The sequence below is a fragment of the Chenopodium quinoa genome, unplaced genomic scaffold, assembly GCF_001683475.1.
Source record: "Chenopodium quinoa cultivar QQ74 unplaced genomic scaffold, ASM168347v1, whole genome shotgun sequence".
In the NCBI taxonomy this organism is placed as follows: domain Eukaryota; kingdom Viridiplantae; phylum Streptophyta; class Magnoliopsida; order Caryophyllales; family Amaranthaceae; genus Chenopodium; species Chenopodium quinoa.
Genome location: NW_018742684.1, coordinates 3,013,131 through 3,031,804, shown reverse-complemented (window position 1 = coordinate 3,031,804; position 18,674 = coordinate 3,013,131). Strand labels below are relative to the sequence as shown.

Below are 18,674 nucleotides of genomic sequence, written 5' to 3'. Positions count from 1 at the left end.
GTTTGAATTAGAGTATTTCGTCAACATATAAGAGTATAAAATGATATCAAATTTATTAAATAAAATCATAAATTAAGGGCTTGTTCACATTTAGTGAGCTGAACTTAACTTAACTTAACTGATTGGAGCTGAGCTGAACTGAATATTTTATGAGAGAGGGAAATTAGGAGCTGAATTGAACTGATTGGAGCTGAAATGAACTGATTGGAGCTGAATTGAAATGAAATTAAAATAAGTAAATGTGAATAGGCCCTAAGTTAAAAATTAATGGAAGATTGATTGTGTAAATTCTTTGGTGTTTAATTGCCTTTTTTTTTTTTTTATTCTCAATTCAAATTTAAATGAAGAGGGATGTTGTGGTCTTTTTAGGTGGACACCACACCATAGTCTCTCTACTTTATTTATACTAGTTTTCACATGCACATAATGCGTGCGTCAAATAATAATAATAAAAAATATATATCATGTGTTCAAAAAACAACCTAAATAACGGGAACAAGGTTGACACCAAGGTGATGACGATTGTCGTGGTTGATGATGGAGATAGTTAATTGTTTTACATTTCTTGATGACATGAAAATGTTTTTCCAAAGCATGAAGAACATTTATAAATTAAAAGTATAGAATTGAAAAATTAAATAAATTGATTAATGGAGAGAATAATTTTACGGTATTTAGGGAATTTGTGATTTGATTGAAATAAGAGATTGATTTCTTAAAATCACTAATTGAAGGAATTAATAAAATTATTGAATTTAAGAAACTATTTGATGTAATAGAAGATGATGATTGATAATGGCATTTATTATATCAATTAAAGACATTTGATTTGATTGCTTTTTAATGGAATCAATTAAATACAATTAAATAATAGTCTCTCCGTTCTACTTCTAGCATATTATAAATCTAATTAAGAAACTAAGGGAGTAAGAACTACGAGTACTATTTTTTTAACCTTATTTAACCATAAACCAACCGAGATACTAAGGTCTTTTTAGGAGAACACCACAACCTACTTATTCAACCATAAACCAACCGAGATAGTAAGGTCTATTTAGGGAAACACCACAACCTTCTCCTTGACTTATATAATAGAGATAATAGAGGGTGCTGATTTCATCTTAATAAAAAATAGTAATAACAAGATCACTAATAACCCTAATATAATTACAATAACAAAATAAATCGATGTAATATTGCTAGCCTTAATTTAGTTTCTAGAAGCTTAAAAAAAATAAAAAATAAAAAATAAAAAAAATCCACACCTCTAGTCCTCTCTTTGTTGAGCAAAACGCGGGAACAAATATCTTCTTTGCTGTCTTTGTAACTTAATTCCTTGCCGCGTTACTTGTACTCCAAGATTGTAACAAATCTCTTTCTAAAAATAAAAAAAAAAAGATAAAAAAAAAAAGATTGTAACAAATCTCTATAAATACAACCGCTCCTTTAATCGCCAGAACATACCACTCTGCTTTCTCTTCCTTCCTCCCCCAATATACAAACCCTAACACTAATTTCTGTCTTTTATCCTCCAAATTCATTGCGATTTATTCTATTTCATCGTAAAAATCCATCAATCATATTCGTCTACCTTCCGATTCTCCGGTGGATTGCTTTGAATCGCAATTTTCAACCCCTTAATCAGAGAATTCCTCGTTGTATGAAGTTTGAAGTACGATAGGCGGCAATCAATTGATCGATTTTGACATTGGAGTTCGTAATTGATCGATCACCAGTCGGAAGAGCGTTATTGCGATCGAAATTTTCGATTTTCATATAATCAAAGAGAAGGCGTTCGAGAATTCTGCATCGTTGTACTGAAGAGGAAATCAAGGCGACATAGAGATAAAAAATCATTGTACTTTTGTTAATTTTTGTTGAAAGCTTTGAAACCCTTAATAAATTGTTATCTAGGGTTTCATTGCGTTTGAAATATAATTTTGTTTGGTTGATCGATTTGTTTGTGATTGAAAGAAAGAAAAAAAAAATAGCGAGAAATTATGGCTGTGTATTATAAGTTCAAAAGTGCAAAAGATAATTTTTCGATTCCTGTTGATGGTCCTTTCATATCGATTGCCAATTTAAAAATATCGATTTATGTATCGAAGAATATGAGAAAGGGTACTGATTACGATCTCATCATTACCAATGCACAAACCAATGAAGGTTGGTCAATCAATTTTGATTGTTTCCAGCAACTTTATTAACTAGATCTTTTTCAATTTCATACTACTGGTATATGATGTTATTTAGTTGGAGCGATCTAATGTTGGCTTTTGCTGTGTCTATTGCTTAAACTCAAACTCGAAGTGTTGATTGTAGCTACTGGTTTACGCATAATTAGGCTTTTCGCTTTTTCGTATTGCTTAAACTCAAAGTGTTGATTATATAAATTTATATCTATTGATTTCGCGCGCAATTAGGTTTTTCGTAGTTGAATGGTTGATTTTGATCAGCTTGCTGATCACGGTTGCTCAACTAAATAAGTTTAGTTCAATGCAATTATTTTATCTTTATGTTTGATTTTTTTTGTTTGTATATGTCACTTATAGTAATAGACCGAGTTGACTGGGTTGGAATTAGATATCCTGGTTTGGTTTTAGTCTCTTTTTATTTTGCCTAATGTGGTTAGTTTTAGAGGAAGGAGGGGCACGTCGCGGTGTGTGATGCGTTTTGTACGATAATCTTTGATAAGAATCCCAATTTGGTCTTCATTTTGAGATGGGTTTAGCACTTAAGCGTCCCTTTAAGAGAGTTTGAGCCAGGGGTCATTATGACATAGCTAAGTTAACATTTAGATTTCCCACAAATAATACCTGCCAACATTTGTCAATTGTAGATTGACAATTATTTTAGTTACTGAATGTTGTATTTGCTCTTTTTCATGGTTTGTCTATATGTGTTATGATTTCAGAATATCTTGATGAAGAAATGTTGATTCCAAGAAATACCTCTGTTCTTGTACGCCGTGTACCTGGACTGCCTCGTATGCCCATTGTTATACAAACAAACAAGTAATGTTCTAACCTTTCTCCTTTTGACCTTGAATTATGTTTTGCTGCAACAGTAGATGTTTTATCTAATAAACCATTGTGTTGGTGTGTTTAAAGAAAATTTTGTTATGCATTTATAATGTATTTCAAGGTTCTTGAATCTTGAGTATATATGCTGAACAGAATTGTAAATTGTATCATATGAAGAATTATGAATTAAAATGTGACTTGGTTTCCTGATCTAGAATCTTTTATTTTTCTGTAGTGCAAAGTTCGAAAATCAGACTGAGGATGATCAAAGTGCGAAAAGCAGCATTACAACTGCTGAGTCTTCAGGCATTTTAGCTGTATGTATCCATTAGTTCATTACTTAAATGGTTCTGTGTCACAATACCTCGTATATGACTGATGACATTAATGATTTTCTTTTTTCCTCAGTTTGAAGATTCTGAAATGGATGATGAATTTGGAAGTAATCCATTTGCAATGACCTCTGAGATAATACCAGGACAATCTAGGCTATCCAGCAGTTCAGTGCAGGATTCAGTTTGTGTAAGCAAAGCTGACAAGGACAACAAAATCAAGGCTTTAGTTGGAAATTCTGGTTTAAACTGGCAACTGTAAGATATTTTACATTTCTATTAGCACTATGGATATTGTATTTGTTAATGAATCAACTTTTTCATGTACTAATTGGAACGTCCTGTAAAAAATGCAGTCATCATACTGATGATTTTGGCTCAAGGAGAGGTTCTGGAAGAGGTGAACAGAGTACCCGAGGATTTGGTATGTATGTCTATTAATTGTAGTTTCCTTATATGGTTAGCTTATTGTTTTATGGGATATTTCCTTTTGTTGATGAACCATTCGTTAAATAATAATCTAAAGGGAATTTTTGATCCCATCAATGCCTGTCAACGAGTCAAGTAGTTGGGTTATGGAAATATTCTTATTGCTAATTATGTATCCTTTTTTATTAGTTTGCGGTGGTTTGGAGTTGAAAACACCTCCACAAGGCTATGTTTGTCATAGGTGCAAAGTTCCTGGTGAGTTTTTAAACCTTGACCATTCATGCTTATTATGTTAAGTGTTGTATTTAACGTAGTTAACATTGCTGATTGTTTGTAAAAACTTCATAACTTAGGTCATTATATTCAGCACTGCCCAACAAATGGTGACCCAAATTATGACATTAAGAAAGCGAGACCTGCTACTGGTATCCCAAAGTCGATGCTGGTACCTACACCAGATGGCTCCTTTGTATTGCCGAGTGGCACTGCTGCTGCTTTGAAGCCAAATGAGTAAGTTAACTTTCTTAAGTAGCTAATTACTCTTTTCAAAGCTGGATTCTCGAGCTAACATGACACTTTCACTCTGCAGGGCTGCCTTTGATAAAGAAATGGAAGGGCTATCTACTTGTTCTTTTAAAGATCTTCCACCTGAACTCCATTGTCCATTGTGCAAAGAAGTGATGAAAGATGCTGTCTTATCCAGCAAGTGTTGTTTTGGAAGCTTCTGTGATAAATGTAAGTTGAATGTAAACCATGATTAATTGTCATCAGATTGATATGTCAACTTGTGGTGATTGCACATCTTTTAGACTTAATGTTTATCTAATGGCTGTGGATATCTTTGAAGCACCCCTCCCCCCCCCCCCCCCTAAATTGCATATAGGTATTAGTATTGCACTATTGCTATATTAATGAGGTAATCTGTTGTTTAAGCTGAATGATGAAAAATGATTTATGATCTTGTATATATGTTCAAAGATGTAACAATTTGTTGATTATTGATTTTGAATCTCCTAGAAAAATGTTTTATGGGTGAAATTTGGATCTCCTTTAGTATAGATGAATTATTGAGTTAATACTATTCTTATAAATAGAGAGTTATGTGGTCTTTGAATTGTGATGAACTGTTGAAATTAACTTCTGTGTTTCTTTAATCTCATCTTGTCGTCAATGTTGATCAGGTATCAGGGATTATATCATTTCAAAATCAATGTGTGTCTGTGGGATAAGAGATATACTTACAGATGATCTTGTGCCAAATAATACATTACGGAATACGATTAATCGCATCTTAGAGTCTTCTGGTAATAGCAGTGTAGATAATCCAGGAAGCTCTGCTCAAGTTCCAGGTAGCTATTTAATCTTAGTTTTCCTCTGTTATGATTGTTATTTTTTATTTTGTTTTCCATTATTTAATATTGTATGTTGTGTATTCAGATAAGGAGTCTGCACATCATCCTCAAACTAGAATTTCATCACCTACTCAATCTGCTGTGTCAGAAGGGGCCCCAGATGCTAAAGAAATTTCAAATTTAAAGGAGAATATGGATGATGGTGGTAAGCCTAGTGATGCTCCACAAGTTCTGGTACAACCACAGACTTCAGGGGAAGATAAGATCACTAAAGTTCCAGATGTATCTGAAGCTACACATGAATATGTTACTGTGAAGGAACCTGCATCACAGGATAGTGCTTTACCTCTTACGGAAGGAGGTCAGCCAAAGGTGGCTGTTAACGAAGCAGGTAATTTCTGCGACAGGTGGTTGACATGATTTAAAATTTGTTTAAGTTGCCTGATCTGGAATAGTTTTCTCAGCTTGACTTGTGCCTTCTTGCACCCCTTTTTGTTCACTTGTTGCACTTATTTCTAATCAGTTTCCTAGATGTTGCCTGCTATCCTAATCAGTTTCCTTTTCTTTGTCTTTCAGGGAAGAAAAAGAAAAGGAGGAAGGTGTCTTCATCTGTAAATGGTAAATTTATTTTAATCTTTTTTTTTTTTTTTTTTTTTTTTTTTTTTTTTTTTTTTGCTAAAACTCCTCGAGATGATGTTGTGAGTTTTTTCTTTATTAATATGTGTGTGTTTCTTGTTTAATAATCTTCTAACATTAGGTATGAAATTGGAAATTTGCAGTTTCAGGCGTGCAATGGATGAGTATGACTGGCATAGACGAAAACATGTGCAATTCTGCATTTAATCCTTACCAGAGAGGCATGCAACCTGCCGTTAATGGATTTATGGGCCCTTATGGTGGTAACATGCCTTATAACATGGGGTACGGTCCAGGATCTATGGATATGTTTTTCGGAAATTTTATTTCTCCAGATTCTTTTGGAGCACAAGGGTTCATGATGCCCCAAATGCTTCCTCCACAAAGGTATGTGTTGCCGAGTTTGTGTTTCCTTTTCTTGCTCAATGCATATACTTTGTAGTATTTTCCACTAATTACAGTATGCATGCAGATGAGTGGGTAACTGGGTATAGTAATACATTTTGTACTTGCATCTTTTACCTTTTCATACTACGCCTAAAAATATGATCATGTTTTAAATGTTCTGTAGTAAGCAAACTGTAATTGAATCATGTGAGAATTGTGAATGGGTTGTATTATGCTATTGCCTTTAATGATGGGTTAAGTTAAGAAGTTTGCAGGGCTATTTCTTTGGCTAATGTCTCAATTTTGTTATAGTTAGAGATTATTTGTAGTTGTATTGTTTGTATCCTATTTGTAGTTGTATCTTGTGAATAGTCAATTTTGTTTTGCTTTTATCTAATCCGAACTGAACTTGTGTTGCAGCAGGGACCATCCTAAAGATCGTGATTGTCACAGAGAAGCAAGAAGCAATGACAATGTCCTGCCTGAGAAGTCCGAACTTGTATGTTATTTTGTTGTCCAAATCTCTGTTCTCTCTGGCTTTGATCTCTTGTATTATAGGAGTTGCATGTTGACAAATGAAAATTTTCAGTTTATTTTCTCTCCTTTTGCTGTTATTAATATTTTGGAGAGTTTCACAGGAATAACAGATGTTGTGTTTGTTTTGGTTTTATTGATTTTTATATTTTTACACTTGCCTTGCACTTGTATTTTGTTTTTATTTATTTTTCTCTATATAAAACCTACATGATTGTTTTAGGGATGGATTATCAGAATATTTTGTTACTGGAGCTTTGTTTGTTTGTTTGTTTTTTTAAATTGTAGATTGTGGTTGTGTACTTGAGTTTAGCCATAGGCCCACAGCTCTTACTGTCAAATCCTCCAAAGTCCTAACATGAGTTAGTGCTATGAATTGTGTTATTTTTGTTGTCTCATGTTTGGGGTAAAAAAAAAAAAAATAACAAACTATACAAATTAACAAATACGAGTTAAAAAAAAAAAATATATGTTGAACCTAAGTTTATCAGAGCATCAGTTGATTTTCAAATTTTGTAACAATTATTATACAAGTAAAATGTGGTTAACGGTAATTAACGTTGTGCTAACATGAATACTTATGGCCTTTTGGGATAGTTTAAATGAATTATTTACTAAGTTGGTACTCTGTCTTAGGTTAAGGATTTGTGACAAAATCACGTATGGTGTTACTATTTGATTATTGCTTAATATTTTTTTTATTATTTATCAAAAATTTGAATCTCATGCAGTATCAATTTTTTTTTTAAAAAAAAAAATAATTGAATATTTTCATCAATCCTTTTATCACTATGCTCAAGTGTTTCTTAAAACGTATAATTGTTATTGACAAAGATCTGTGGACTTCGTGCAGAAGCCAGCATCAGCTCATAGGTCTTCAAGGGAAGAACACCACGATTATTATCATGATCGCAACCATGACCGTAAGAGAGAGACCAAGAGAGTCTCTATTGACCATGATAATTACCATTGTAGCCACCAGCAGATCTCCCAGAGTCACCAGTCTTTTGATCATGACAGCCATGGCTCGTATCGAACTCGGCCATCTTTAAAAAGAAAATCTGAACATTATGAGATGGATCATCATCACAATCACCATTATGGCCGCTCCAAGTCGTCATCCTTAAGGCAGTGACCGTCCAAAGTGTCCCCTCTGTAAGAAGTGAGACCAGAAGGCAGGAGAGTGTAGATACTTAGGTGCCTTGAGCAAAGTTGTATTGAGTTGAGAAATGTAATATGTTCGTTTAGTAACTTCTCGCAGATGTGAAATGTAATTGATTTTTCAAGTATAATAAAAAGTGGTTTAGTTACCTTTCACATTTGCTATCAATCTTTTCATATTAATGTTTTGGGATAAATCCTGGTCATTGAGAATGCCTATGTTTTGGAGTTTTTTTTAGTCCTTAATAATATCTAAGCTCGTACTGAGTAATCTTTTATTGTATATTTGTACATATCTAGTTAGTTCTTTAACATAGATGACTACATTTTCATCCTACAAAAAACCTTCTCACATTAAGTAAGTATTGAATAAGTTTGTGGGAATCATATAGTTTTTTCTATTTGTTACTTCCCTCTATATTTAAATAAATAAAACATTTTACTTTGAGTTGAATATATTAAAATAAGCTCGTGGAGTATAAGTTTGAGGGGAGAGAGGAAAAAAAAGGGATTTTGTAGGAACCATTAGTTAGTAAAAAGTAGAGAGTATTATTAAAAAATAAAAAAGGTTACTAAAAAAAAAGTTTCATTTATTTAAACACAGTCGTAGTATGAAAGAAAGTGACGAGGAGCATAATAGGTTAGGAAACAATTTCTTGAACCCAAGAGAGAGAGAAAAAAGGAAGAAATGAAGGAGAGAGGAGAGAGTGATACTTTTCACCATTTCAACCAAAAATAAGCACCATTGATTAAGCTTTTTTTACATCGTTAAAATCTATAATCATGGACAGAGCTTCAGACTCAGCTTACATCTTATTAAGTTATTAACCTCATTTCAGTAAAGAGAGAATTTTGAGCTCAACGACTCTATTTCCTTTGGTTCATATATGTGGAGCTTAATTGGATCTGCATGAGATTCTGAGTACATTCCCATTATCTGGACAGCCTGAGGGGTCAAGGTAGGGATGGCTTGGACCTAAGAAGCTGAGGGCGCTGGCATGCAGCCACATAAAATCTCATGAAATGACAGGGATAAGCTTCAAAGATAATAAACTCCAAAGAGGCAAATCTAGATTCTTACTACACCCTTTAACTATCAAAGGTTTTTAGACCAAACTTTGAGCATTATTATTTAGATAAGCAGAATAGCAAGCACATCAGTTACAATCATACTCTGATTTATGACAGTCTTACAGCCATAAGAAATGCAAATCTATGGTGAAAAGAAAAGGAAAAAAAAAAAAAGGAAATCTAATACATAGCAAGATAGAGCCCTAAATTCTGGAGATCACATCTGGTAATGAGGAGAATTGAGTATTGATTTGAGCTTGTATATCCAATCTGCAACCTGCAGAAAGCAAATTTCTATAATTAATGAAAGAATCAATCAATCAATCAAAGCCTCAATCCCATACGTGGGGTCGGCTACATGAACCAAAGTGACATCAAAGATCAAAGTTGGATAAATGAACAAAGAATTAGAACATCTAATGTTTAAACCAAACCACAAGTATAGAACAAAGGACAATTGGAGTTGGCTAAGTGATTTTTAATGCAACTTGCTTTCAGTTCTCCAGAACCACAGGGCTAATTAATGGACACATTTCTAAGAGACTAAGTACACTTATTGTCACAACAGATGACTTTATTAGCAATGGGTCCAAAAAAATGATATATGAACGCCAAATTTGAAGGCTATAATACACAAAAATTAGAGCAATTTTGGACAATAGGACCCGGTGTCAAAAATTCACGAAATACTATGGGATGCATGTAGAGGTCATATAATGTTGTTTAGATCCATATATGACCATTAATCGGCTACATAAAGACACCGTGAAAACTTATAGCCACTACAAGAGGCATGTACAAAAACGGGTAAATTGGATGCTTAAAGACAAATTGGATGGTTCCAGTCACTTAATTAGACTCCCGAAGAGTATTGGGGTCTATAGGAAGCATCTCGACAATTTTTTTTTTTCAGGTCAAAATTGTCCAAAATTGAAGGCTATAATTCACGCTTTTAGGGCAATTTATGAGTTTTTTGACCCGGAGTCGAAAAATCTCGAGATGCTAGGGAATACATCCTGGGTTCATATAATGTCATTTGAAACCATATATAATCATTATATGTTGTCATAAATGTCCGTGGAAGCCTTGAATTAACGAAATTGACGCAAGTTGTAAACGAGTAAATTGACCGTTTAAAGGCATATTGAATGGTTTCACCCACCCAAATAGACTCCCGGAGTGTATTAGAGTCTATGAAAAGCATCTCGGCAATTTTTTTTCCTGGCTCCAAAAAGAGAAAATTTGTTAATGAAATCCTAAGTTGCCACTTGTAAGTCGTAACAATCTACATGATATTGTGACAGAGAACCCTTTCTAGATCAGTCACAATATCACATAGATGGTTACGACTAATGAGTAGCATGCAAAACATGTACCAGACATTGAAGCCAGGTATGAGCCACGATAAATGCGATGTTGCTGGATAATGATGCAACGGCTAAACAATAGTGGTCTTCAACCGAAAAAATGGAAGCACGAGATTTTAGCGTTGGCTGAGAGATAAATACATCCAATAGCAAGATCAACTATCCCATAAACCTAACTGCCACCATTAAACCTGAATTATAATAATTGAAAATTTTAATGATACTAAGCAATTGAAGGTCAAAGCCTAGGTGACAGCTAAATCCACACGTTAATTAGATGTTACATTGCACCTAACAAAAGCAGCATATTTTGTACTCAAACTAGTATGTGATAAAATGACCAAAATATTATAATCTACAACTGTTGTAAGCTAGCCTATTGCAGCAGTAACAAAATTTCCTGAAGTAATCCTTTTCTACAATGGATAAGTGTAGCAGATTTAACAATATACTGAGTGGGTGAGTATATTGCCATGATGTACAAGCAGTTAATGGAAGGATAAAAGGTAGGGCTACACAAGCCTTTGCAAATGGCCAGGAGAAGAGTAGAAAAGGGCAATACAATATGGAGGACAGACACTTAGATGGAGTTTCTTTGTAGCTCAATACCACACCATAGCATTGCTACAGTTCCACTGATGAGGCATCTGCCTCTGGCAAGGTTAAGGGGTTAAATTTTATGCCACCACATACATGTTCAAAAAACTGGTTTAGAGTTATCAACTGAAAAGAAGTTGTTCTCATCACAGCTCTAATCCAAAAAAAAAGGCAATGGACTGGCATACTTCCCCCATAAAAAAAGAAAAAAAGTAAAAAAAAAAAAAAAAAAGTAGAAGACAGCTTGAACGGGCATTGATTAGTCTATTCAAATTCAAAGTTGACAAAATGCGACAAAACACAATACGCTTAACAATTTTTGACCAGCTTCAATCCTAAATTGAAAGATAGCAATTATAAATAATAGTGTACATGCACAATTCAAGTTAGTTTAGCATCAAATAGGGCACAAAAAAAGGCCATAAACATATTTATTTAGTTTGATTTGATATTTTTAAATTTCACAGGACTAAAAATACTGTATTAATTATAGCTATCAAGGATTTTTTTTTTTTTTTTTAATAAGGTGCACATTTTGGGCACCAGTGAGCACCACTAGCTTCTGTCAGTTTGTTAAATGGTGAGGGGTGAGGTTGCAATAGATTTCTCTAAAATCACAATTCATACAGGGTTTAAGACTTCACGTTTCTCTTTCATCCTTAGTCTATTACCTTTCGAAGTGAGTCCCATTTATAATTTGGAACGTCTCATTTGATTGCCCAACTTATTCATGTTTCCCTACGTAATCAATGCACTAATTCGTAAAACCATATCCTTACTGGTTATTTTTCATGTTTTTCTGGGTTCATAACTTCATATATACACCAATCAATCTAGTTATCAGAATCTTACTCATCAAATTGTCAGACCAAAAATGGACATTAAAGTTGCTGCAAGAAATAACCACAAATACTCAAAAAAATGATTGGAGTATTATCTTTCCATGTGCGTGTGTAAGTCAATCCAATGTGCAGATGTCCAGCATTGGTGATCACCTTTACAGGAGGTTTGAGTAGATAACATTAAGGGCAACAATTTAACAGGTTGTTTTGAGCCCAAAAATACATATTTAGGTTCTACAAAGATCCCAGCCAAGATAAGACAAAAACCATCTCTTATTGGCATTTGGAATTTGTGAAGTTAATACCTTCCAAAAAGCAGCACTCCTTAGTGAACTTAAACAGTTGCTAGGTTAGTACATCGCCAGCTAAGAACCTAAACAGAGAATCAGCAAGTAACTATAATGCCCTGAAATGAAATCCCTCACATCAACAAAAGATCAAAGAAATAACCTAAAAGGCAATCCCAACATAAACATCATTAACCAACACAGAATGATGAAAGCTCACAAACAGTACACTAGCTCACATCAATTCAATTTGGTCAAATCCAACATTGAAGTTCAACTCTAAGGAAGGTTTAGACAACTAATACTAAGGGCATCACTTCCCAACAGGTTGACCTGATCCCAAAAAATTACAATTTTGAGTTTAACAAGTGTCCCAAACTAGCAAGTAGCAACTACAGTAACCATCTCTTATTCCAACAATACCATTCGGATTTAGGAAAGTTAACTCCATCCTATAGCAGCACTAACAAGTGAACTTAACCAATTGCTAGATACCTACATCACCAAATGAGAATGTAAACAGGCCAATAACAAGGAACTATACTCTGAGATGAAATCACTCAAGCTAACATAAGATCAACAAAGCAATAACTTAAAAGTATAGAACACAATCCCAGCACAATCATCATCTAACCAACACTTAATAATGAAAGTTCACAAAACAATATATAAGCTCCAAGATAGAAACATACCCAACAAAACTCAAACTCAAGAGTCAGCAGCTGCTAGCATCCCAGCCTTCCTCGCATAGGCGAAAATGCCACCGGCTTCGATAACAGGGCCAGCATCCCCAATAGACTTCAAAGTATACTCCTTTCCAGTGGTATGATTAATCAACTTGCTCTCACCAAGCTCAATAGTTGCAACATCCCCAGTAGTAAACTCCTCACAAATCTTAACCTCTGATTCCAAGGGATAAATTTCTCCAGTTGACACAGAGTTCCTAAAGAAGATCCTAGCATATGACTCAGCCACCACAGCTTTAGCTCCAGCAGCACCCAAAGCAACTGGGGCATGTTCCCTTGATGACCCACATCCAAAATTGGCACCAGCAATGATAATAGAGTACTTTGTCTTCATTTCATTATCATCAACAAAACGAACTGGGTATGAACTGGGTAATCCAATTAAGGCATATGACCCAAGTTTTTGGTATTCTTCAGGGTTTGAAGGGACCAAAGTGAGGTACTCAGCAGGGATGATTTGGTCAGTGTCGATGTTATCGCCGACGACGTAGCAGATACCGTGAAATGCGGTGGAGGGTACGAAATCAGAGGAGGAATCGGTGGCTTTCAGCGGTGATAGAGACGGCGGAGAGCGGGTGGATTGAGTGTTGGTGGTGAGGAATTGAGTGCGGCATTTCGTCAAATAGGTGGTGGGCAGTTTCAGAATTGAAGAGTTTTGAAGAGGAATTGAGGGTTTTGAAGGAGAATTAAAGGTGGGGTTTGAGGAAGTGAAGGTGCAGAAGGTTGTCGGAGCCGCCTTAGCCATGGTGATTTCGACGGAGATACAACTAGTATGAGGAAAGACAGAGAAATGCAGCGGAAAGGGGCGGCTGATGCTCAATTGGACTAGTAAATGGGGAATATGGAAATTTTTGTGTGGACTAATTATAAATTTCCTTCATTATCCCCAAGGACCCCAACTCCATTAGAATTTTACTCCGTATTATAGACTCGGGTGTAATGCACATCCGGGTCATTTGCTGACCCCGGATGTATGGTACATCTAGGTGTACTTAATAGGCTCTCCAACTCCGTTTATCAACGAAATAAGCCATGTTCTTTTGAGTATGTGAATTACTTTCTCCATTTCTTTTTACTCCGTGATTGATACATGTTGACCTTAGACAATATTATTCATAAACTATATTTTGACTATTTTTTGTAATTTTTTAATCATAGTTATGTGAAATATTGTTAAATTCGTTTTAAGGTATATATTCAAAATATCAACATTTTATAATTTTAACTTGTATACAAGTATGAAGTATAGATATTAGTATTTAGTAATTACTTCCTTCGCTTATCAAATGCGGACTTGTTTACAAAGTTACAAGTTACTACTAAATATAGTGTGGATCAAATTTGAAGGCAGGCTAAAAGAAAGATGAGACAATTAGACAAATACTAGTATTGGTATTCAGAAACAAGGCAATATATAAGGAGTACTTGTTTAGTTACAGTAATAGAGTTGAGAAGGTTATTCGCTTTGATTCCATCCATATGATATCACAAATTGACAATGACATCAAACACCATAGCGTCCTTTCAAATAGAAAGAAAGGTGGGGACAAATAACGAAAGATTAGATATTGTATTGAATTGAATTTTTTATAACAACGCAAAATCTTTTAATTCTAGAGTAACTGAAACTAATTAAGCATTATATATGCTATGAATTTAAACATGATTTTACGCTACTATTCACAAATGCGAAAGATATAAAAAATCAATTAAAGAGCTAGAATTGAAGAACAATAAATGCAATTCATCATATTCCCAATTCAATGGTTGATTTTCCCACATTAATCTTGTGTAACTCAACCATCAGTTTTCACCAGCAACTCAAAACGGAAATATACACACTTTGTACACACGAATCGATCATCCCTTATGAATACGAGCTAGTAAAAAGACCTGAGATCAAATATCGTCTACCAACTTCAACTAACAGATGTTGAACCAAAATCCGCGTCAGCAACAGCCTTTAACTGATAAACTATCCCAGTAGTTTGATTCACCAAAACCCTCTCTTCAACATCAATAGTAGCAACATCCCCTGTTTTAAACACATCACAAATCCTAACCTCAGATTCCAAAGCAAAAATCAACCCACTCGAATTCGACTTCTTAAGAAAAACCCCATCATAAGATTCAGCCACAACAGCTCTTGTTCCTGCAGCACTCAAAGCATCAACATCAGCATGTTCTCTTCCACACCCAAAATTATTCCCTGCAATAATAATCGAGTATTTTGATTTAATCCCATCATCCTCAACAAATCGAAGAGGGTAATGATTCAAGGTGGAATAATATTGTGTAGGAATGATTTGATTAGTATCAACATCATCCCGAACTACATAGCAAAGACCGTAAAAATATGTGGAGGATGAATTATTTGAGGTGGTGGGAAAGGAAGCAGATAAGGAAATTGCGGTGAGTGGTGGTAGTTTTATTCGAGAGGCGGCGAAAGCGGTGGCGGGAAGCTTGAGAAATGAAGGGGTGTGTGGAGGGATAGAGGGTTTAAGGGGTGAAAGGAAGGTGAGGGTGGAAGAGGAGATAATGTGGGATGTATTAGCCATTGTTTTTTTTTTTTTTTTTTTTTTTGAGTCTAAGAATTGAATGAGTATTGCAATATTTGGAGTTTAGACGTGGAATTTATGGTTCATATCTTCAAGAATTGAAGCACGTGTTAGACGCGTGAAATTTAGAGTTGATGTGATGTTTGTCTTTTATAATGCATTATGCATGTAAAATATCAATATATATATATATAATATATGTGATTAACCCTATTTTCAGTTGACACGGGCATATGTGATGTCAATAGAATGTCTAATTAAGCTAGTTGACAAAAGAATATAATGGATTATTTATAATTATTTGGTGTAGATATCATTATGGTATATTGTTATTGCTGATTTATTGGTAATAATTTGGAGTAGTTTGATATAGGAACAATTCTCTTTTTATATAAGGAAGTGGTCAATATATTCGGTTGTAAATTTTTCCGGAGTCACTCATCAATATTACGGAGTATGATTTAGGCATAATAACTCATTCCCTTAATACTAGTATTAAATTATCTAAAAAAGTAAGAAAATAAAGAGAATATACATGTATATGATTTAAGATCTAAATAAATAAAGAGAATAAAGAGAAAATAACACGCCATTTATATAAATTATTAAATTGTTTATTTGGGATGCACAAAGAATATACTAAGTATGATGTATATTACTAAGTATGATGTATATGATTCAAGATTCTGTACTTTATTATTATTTTGGTTCATCCAAAGGTATAGAAGATTGTACATACTAATGTAAAATATCCAATCTTGTAGAAGAGATGTGTATGGCGATTAATGAATTGAATATACTCTATAAAACCGGTTATGTTAAAGAAGATGGAGAATATTGTGACAAAAACCAGTAAAAAAAACCAAGACAAAGATTTACAATAACTTACAAATACTACGTATGATAAAACAAGATAAAATAGAAAATCAAGGAAAATAAATCATACTAGGTATAAATTATAGAACACAATTGAAGTTTAAGATTTTAAACTAAACCATTCATTTCAAATTGATTGTCTTGTTTGAGAAATTCCAATGCTTATTGAATCTAATACTTTATAGACATATATGTATTTCAAACGTACTCATATATTCATGTAAAGTCTTGTCAGATTAATCTCGATTCCAACACTTACTGAATCTAACATGCTAACCCAATGTCATCCTTACCAAATGAGCTACCAAGTCACATTGTTGAGAGTGAGGAATAGCTCAAGTGGTTAGAGCTTCCCTCGCAATCTCAGGAGATCCTGGGATCGATTCTCACCCCGTCTTTGGCTTTCTAAACACCAAAAAAAAAAACATTGTTAGACTTTGGGGCAAGTTCAAGTCCATATTACAAAAACCCCCCACGACACCCAACCCATTTTGCGAAAACCCTACTCATTCGGGAGCTGAGCAGACAATCATGGATTATTGAAGCTGAGCTGAGCTGAGCAGACTTTGGGGTGAGTATCTTTCTCTCTCTTCCATTTTCGTAATTCCGTGTCTTTCTTCTAAACTACAATTTACATTTTGAAATTGCTTTATGATTATTGAAGCATTTTCTGTTCTTGATTAATGCATTTTTTGATGCATTACCCTAATCATGTTTGCTAAGATTTGTGTGACTTTGTTAAATGAAGGGTATTTCGAAATATATGTGATTTGTCATTGTAATTTTACACAATATATACTCGATGATTATTATTCAGATAATTGATTGAAATTTTGGATTTTTTTTCTAGCTGGATCAAGCTTCATTGTTCAAACTCTGAAATGTTCTTGAGTCCTTTGCTCTAAATGCCCTTCATTTATGAGTAATTTGGTGAATTCAACTCTAAATGCTGAGGGAATGATTGAAGAATGGTGAGAATTCAATCACTTATTATATGATGAAGTTCAATTAGTGTGTTTTATATGGATTGAGATATTGGAGTAAAAGTAACTGATTTTATTCTTATAATTGTCAGGGATTTGTGGTCTATCCCATTCATGTGAGAAGAGGCGGTCATAAGAGGCCGGCGCCAAAGGTGTTGTGAATTGTTAGCCAACATGCAACGGTTTAACTCAGTTAAAATTGCAGCACAGCAAGAGGTCAGTTGCGGACGAGCGTGCTGGACTGTTGGTCACAAATTGGGTGGCCTGATTATCTTTGGTAGCTTCATATGCTAAATATGGTTGATTTTTAATTATGTTTTTTTACTTAGAAATTGGGCAAATGATGACTAATCTTGAGTTCCTATAGTTGTAGCCAACACCAATTTGTGGTAGGAGGCTCACTATAGATGAGTTTGCTTTGAGCAAATGATGAATGCAGTCTTTTATTTTGTAGCTATAGCCTCCCCACTCGGCGGTTTTTGAGGCTTTGCTAACGTGTTTCAAGGCAATAGCCACCCCACTTTGCGGTTGTTGTGGCTTTGCTAATGCAGTCTCTAGTTTAATAGCTATAGCCACCCCGCTTTGCGGTATTTGAGGCTTTGCTATAGACTTTGCTACTGTTGTTAAATTGCTACTACTGTTGTCTTTCTCTTTGATGTTGTTGTTGTTGTTGTTGATGTTGCTGCTATTCTGCTGCTACTGCTGTTCATTATGCCTCTTCTTCCTATTCATTCACTTCTCTTTATTAATGCTCTTTTCCTGAATCAATTGTTGGGATGTCTTATGTGGCATCTGGACAATTATTTGGGGGGTAAAAGAGTTCTAAAATGTCTCAAGATCTGATGCCCATTGGATCATTTCCTTTACTATTTTTTTTAATGAACCTGAGGAAACCAACTGCTAAAAAGCTAGACTCTTACGTCTGTCATTGTCCTGCAGAATTAAACTTTCAAGCACTATAAAGTACGGAGTAATCCTTATTGACACTGTTTACAACGCCATCAGAAACAATTCGGGAATCAAACAGGAATTACAATTCTGTCCGCGTGCATAGAGAGAGCACTGTGACATACATTGGCAGGCAAAAATACAGCAGTCTTCATGGCAGCGGTCAACCTCAAGAACAGGCCATCTTGCAGGGCAACACGGAACAGAAACTGGACCAAATCCTTGTGTTGATACAATTAATTTCGGTTATTTGGCCTTTTTTTGGCATCACACATTAGTTCTTTTCTAGTCTGTATTGCTGCTTAGTCTGAAATTTAAGTACTGAATTGTTCAAGACTATCTTTCTTAAACATACAAAATACAGCAGTCTAACTTGTCTAAGGTAGATAGTGGTAATCTAATGCTGGTTGAAATAAAAATATTGGAAACTTTCTTCTAGTCCCTTTTCAGTTCTTTTGCCTTCTGGAACGAATCTGGTTTATGACATTCAACTATGATTTTTTTTTTTTTTGACAACTATTAAATTGAACAATTTAAAAGGCACA

At 34.5% G+C, this 18,674-nt stretch overlaps 3 protein-coding genes and 1 long non-coding RNA gene across 6 annotated transcripts; 2 read left to right on the top strand and 2 right to left on the bottom strand.

The window, feature by feature from the left end:
• The first annotated feature begins 880 nt into the window (after positions 1-880).
• Positions 881-8,010, top strand: LOC110722820 (E3 ubiquitin ligase PQT3-like). 2 transcript variants are annotated; one of them, XM_021902121.1, is made up of 14 exons: positions 881-2,166; positions 2,915-3,014; positions 3,259-3,340; positions 3,432-3,613; positions 3,712-3,779; positions 3,974-4,039; positions 4,138-4,294; positions 4,374-4,519; positions 4,966-5,133; positions 5,222-5,527; positions 5,713-5,754; positions 5,916-6,159; positions 6,583-6,658; positions 7,547-8,010. In XM_021902121.1, the coding sequence occupies exons 1-14, from the start codon at positions 2,001-2,003 to the stop codon at positions 7,826-7,828; spliced, it is 2,085 nt and encodes a 694-aa protein (XP_021757813.1). In that variant the 5' UTR covers positions 881-2,000; the 3' UTR covers positions 7,829-8,010. The 2 variants fall into 2 exon arrangements, with proteins under 2 accessions (XP_021757813.1, XP_021757812.1); XM_021902120.1 differs by having other exon boundaries at positions 6,580-6,658.
• Positions 8,011-8,887: 877 nt separating this feature from the next.
• LOC110722819 (3-isopropylmalate dehydratase small subunit 3-like) lies at positions 8,888-13,676 on the bottom strand. 2 transcript variants are annotated; one of them, XM_021902117.1, is made up of 2 exons: positions 12,711-13,674; positions 8,888-9,202 (listed from the first exon to the last, which is right to left on the bottom strand). In XM_021902117.1, the coding sequence occupies exon 1, from the start codon at positions 13,507-13,509 to the stop codon at positions 12,727-12,729; it is 783 nt and encodes a 260-aa protein (XP_021757809.1). In that variant the 5' UTR covers positions 13,510-13,674; the 3' UTR covers positions 8,888-9,202; positions 12,711-12,726. The 2 variants fall into 2 exon arrangements, with proteins under 2 accessions (XP_021757809.1, XP_021757810.1); XM_021902118.1 differs by lacking the exon at positions 8,888-9,202 and adding an exon at positions 12,009-12,104 and having other exon boundaries at positions 12,711-13,676.
• Positions 13,677-14,449: 773 nt separating this feature from the next.
• Positions 14,450-15,563, bottom strand: LOC110722818 (3-isopropylmalate dehydratase small subunit 3-like). The gene has a single exon (XM_021902116.1). The coding sequence runs from the start codon at positions 15,320-15,322 to the stop codon at positions 14,684-14,686; it is 639 nt and encodes a 212-aa protein (XP_021757808.1). The 5' UTR covers positions 15,323-15,563; the 3' UTR covers positions 14,450-14,683.
• An 818-nt stretch (positions 15,564-16,381) lies between these two features.
• On the top strand, positions 16,382-18,628 carry LOC110722817. Its single transcript, XR_002511642.1, has 4 exons — positions 16,382-16,769; positions 17,049-17,169; positions 17,274-17,458; positions 18,121-18,628. It is a non-coding gene; the product is annotated as an uncharacterized LOC110722817 (long non-coding RNA).
• Positions 18,629-18,674: the final 46 nt, after the last annotated feature.

What these genes read in the sequence shown, in the direction of transcription:
- LOC110722820 (XM_021902120.1), top strand. Translation starts at nt 2,001, where the DNA reads ATGGCTGTGTATTATAAGTTCAAAAGTGCAAAAGATAATTTTTCGATT. An exon ending in TCTGGTTTAAACTGGCAACT is followed by an intron (nt 3,614 to 3,711) that starts GTAAGATATTTT and finishes TAAAAAATGCAG; the next exon opens with TCATCATACTGATGATTTTG. An exon ending in CAAATGCTTCCTCCACAAAG is followed by an intron (nt 6,160 to 6,579) that starts GTATGTGTTGCC and finishes CTTGTGTTGCAG; the next exon opens with CAGGGACCATCCTAAAGATC.
- LOC110722819 (XM_021902118.1), bottom strand. Translation starts at nt 13,509, where the DNA reads ATGGCTAAGGCGGCTCCGACAACCTTCTGCACCTTCACTTCCTCAAAC.
- LOC110722818 (XM_021902116.1), bottom strand. Translation starts at nt 15,322, where the DNA reads ATGGCTAATACATCCCACATTATCTCCTCTTCCACCCTCACCTTCCTT.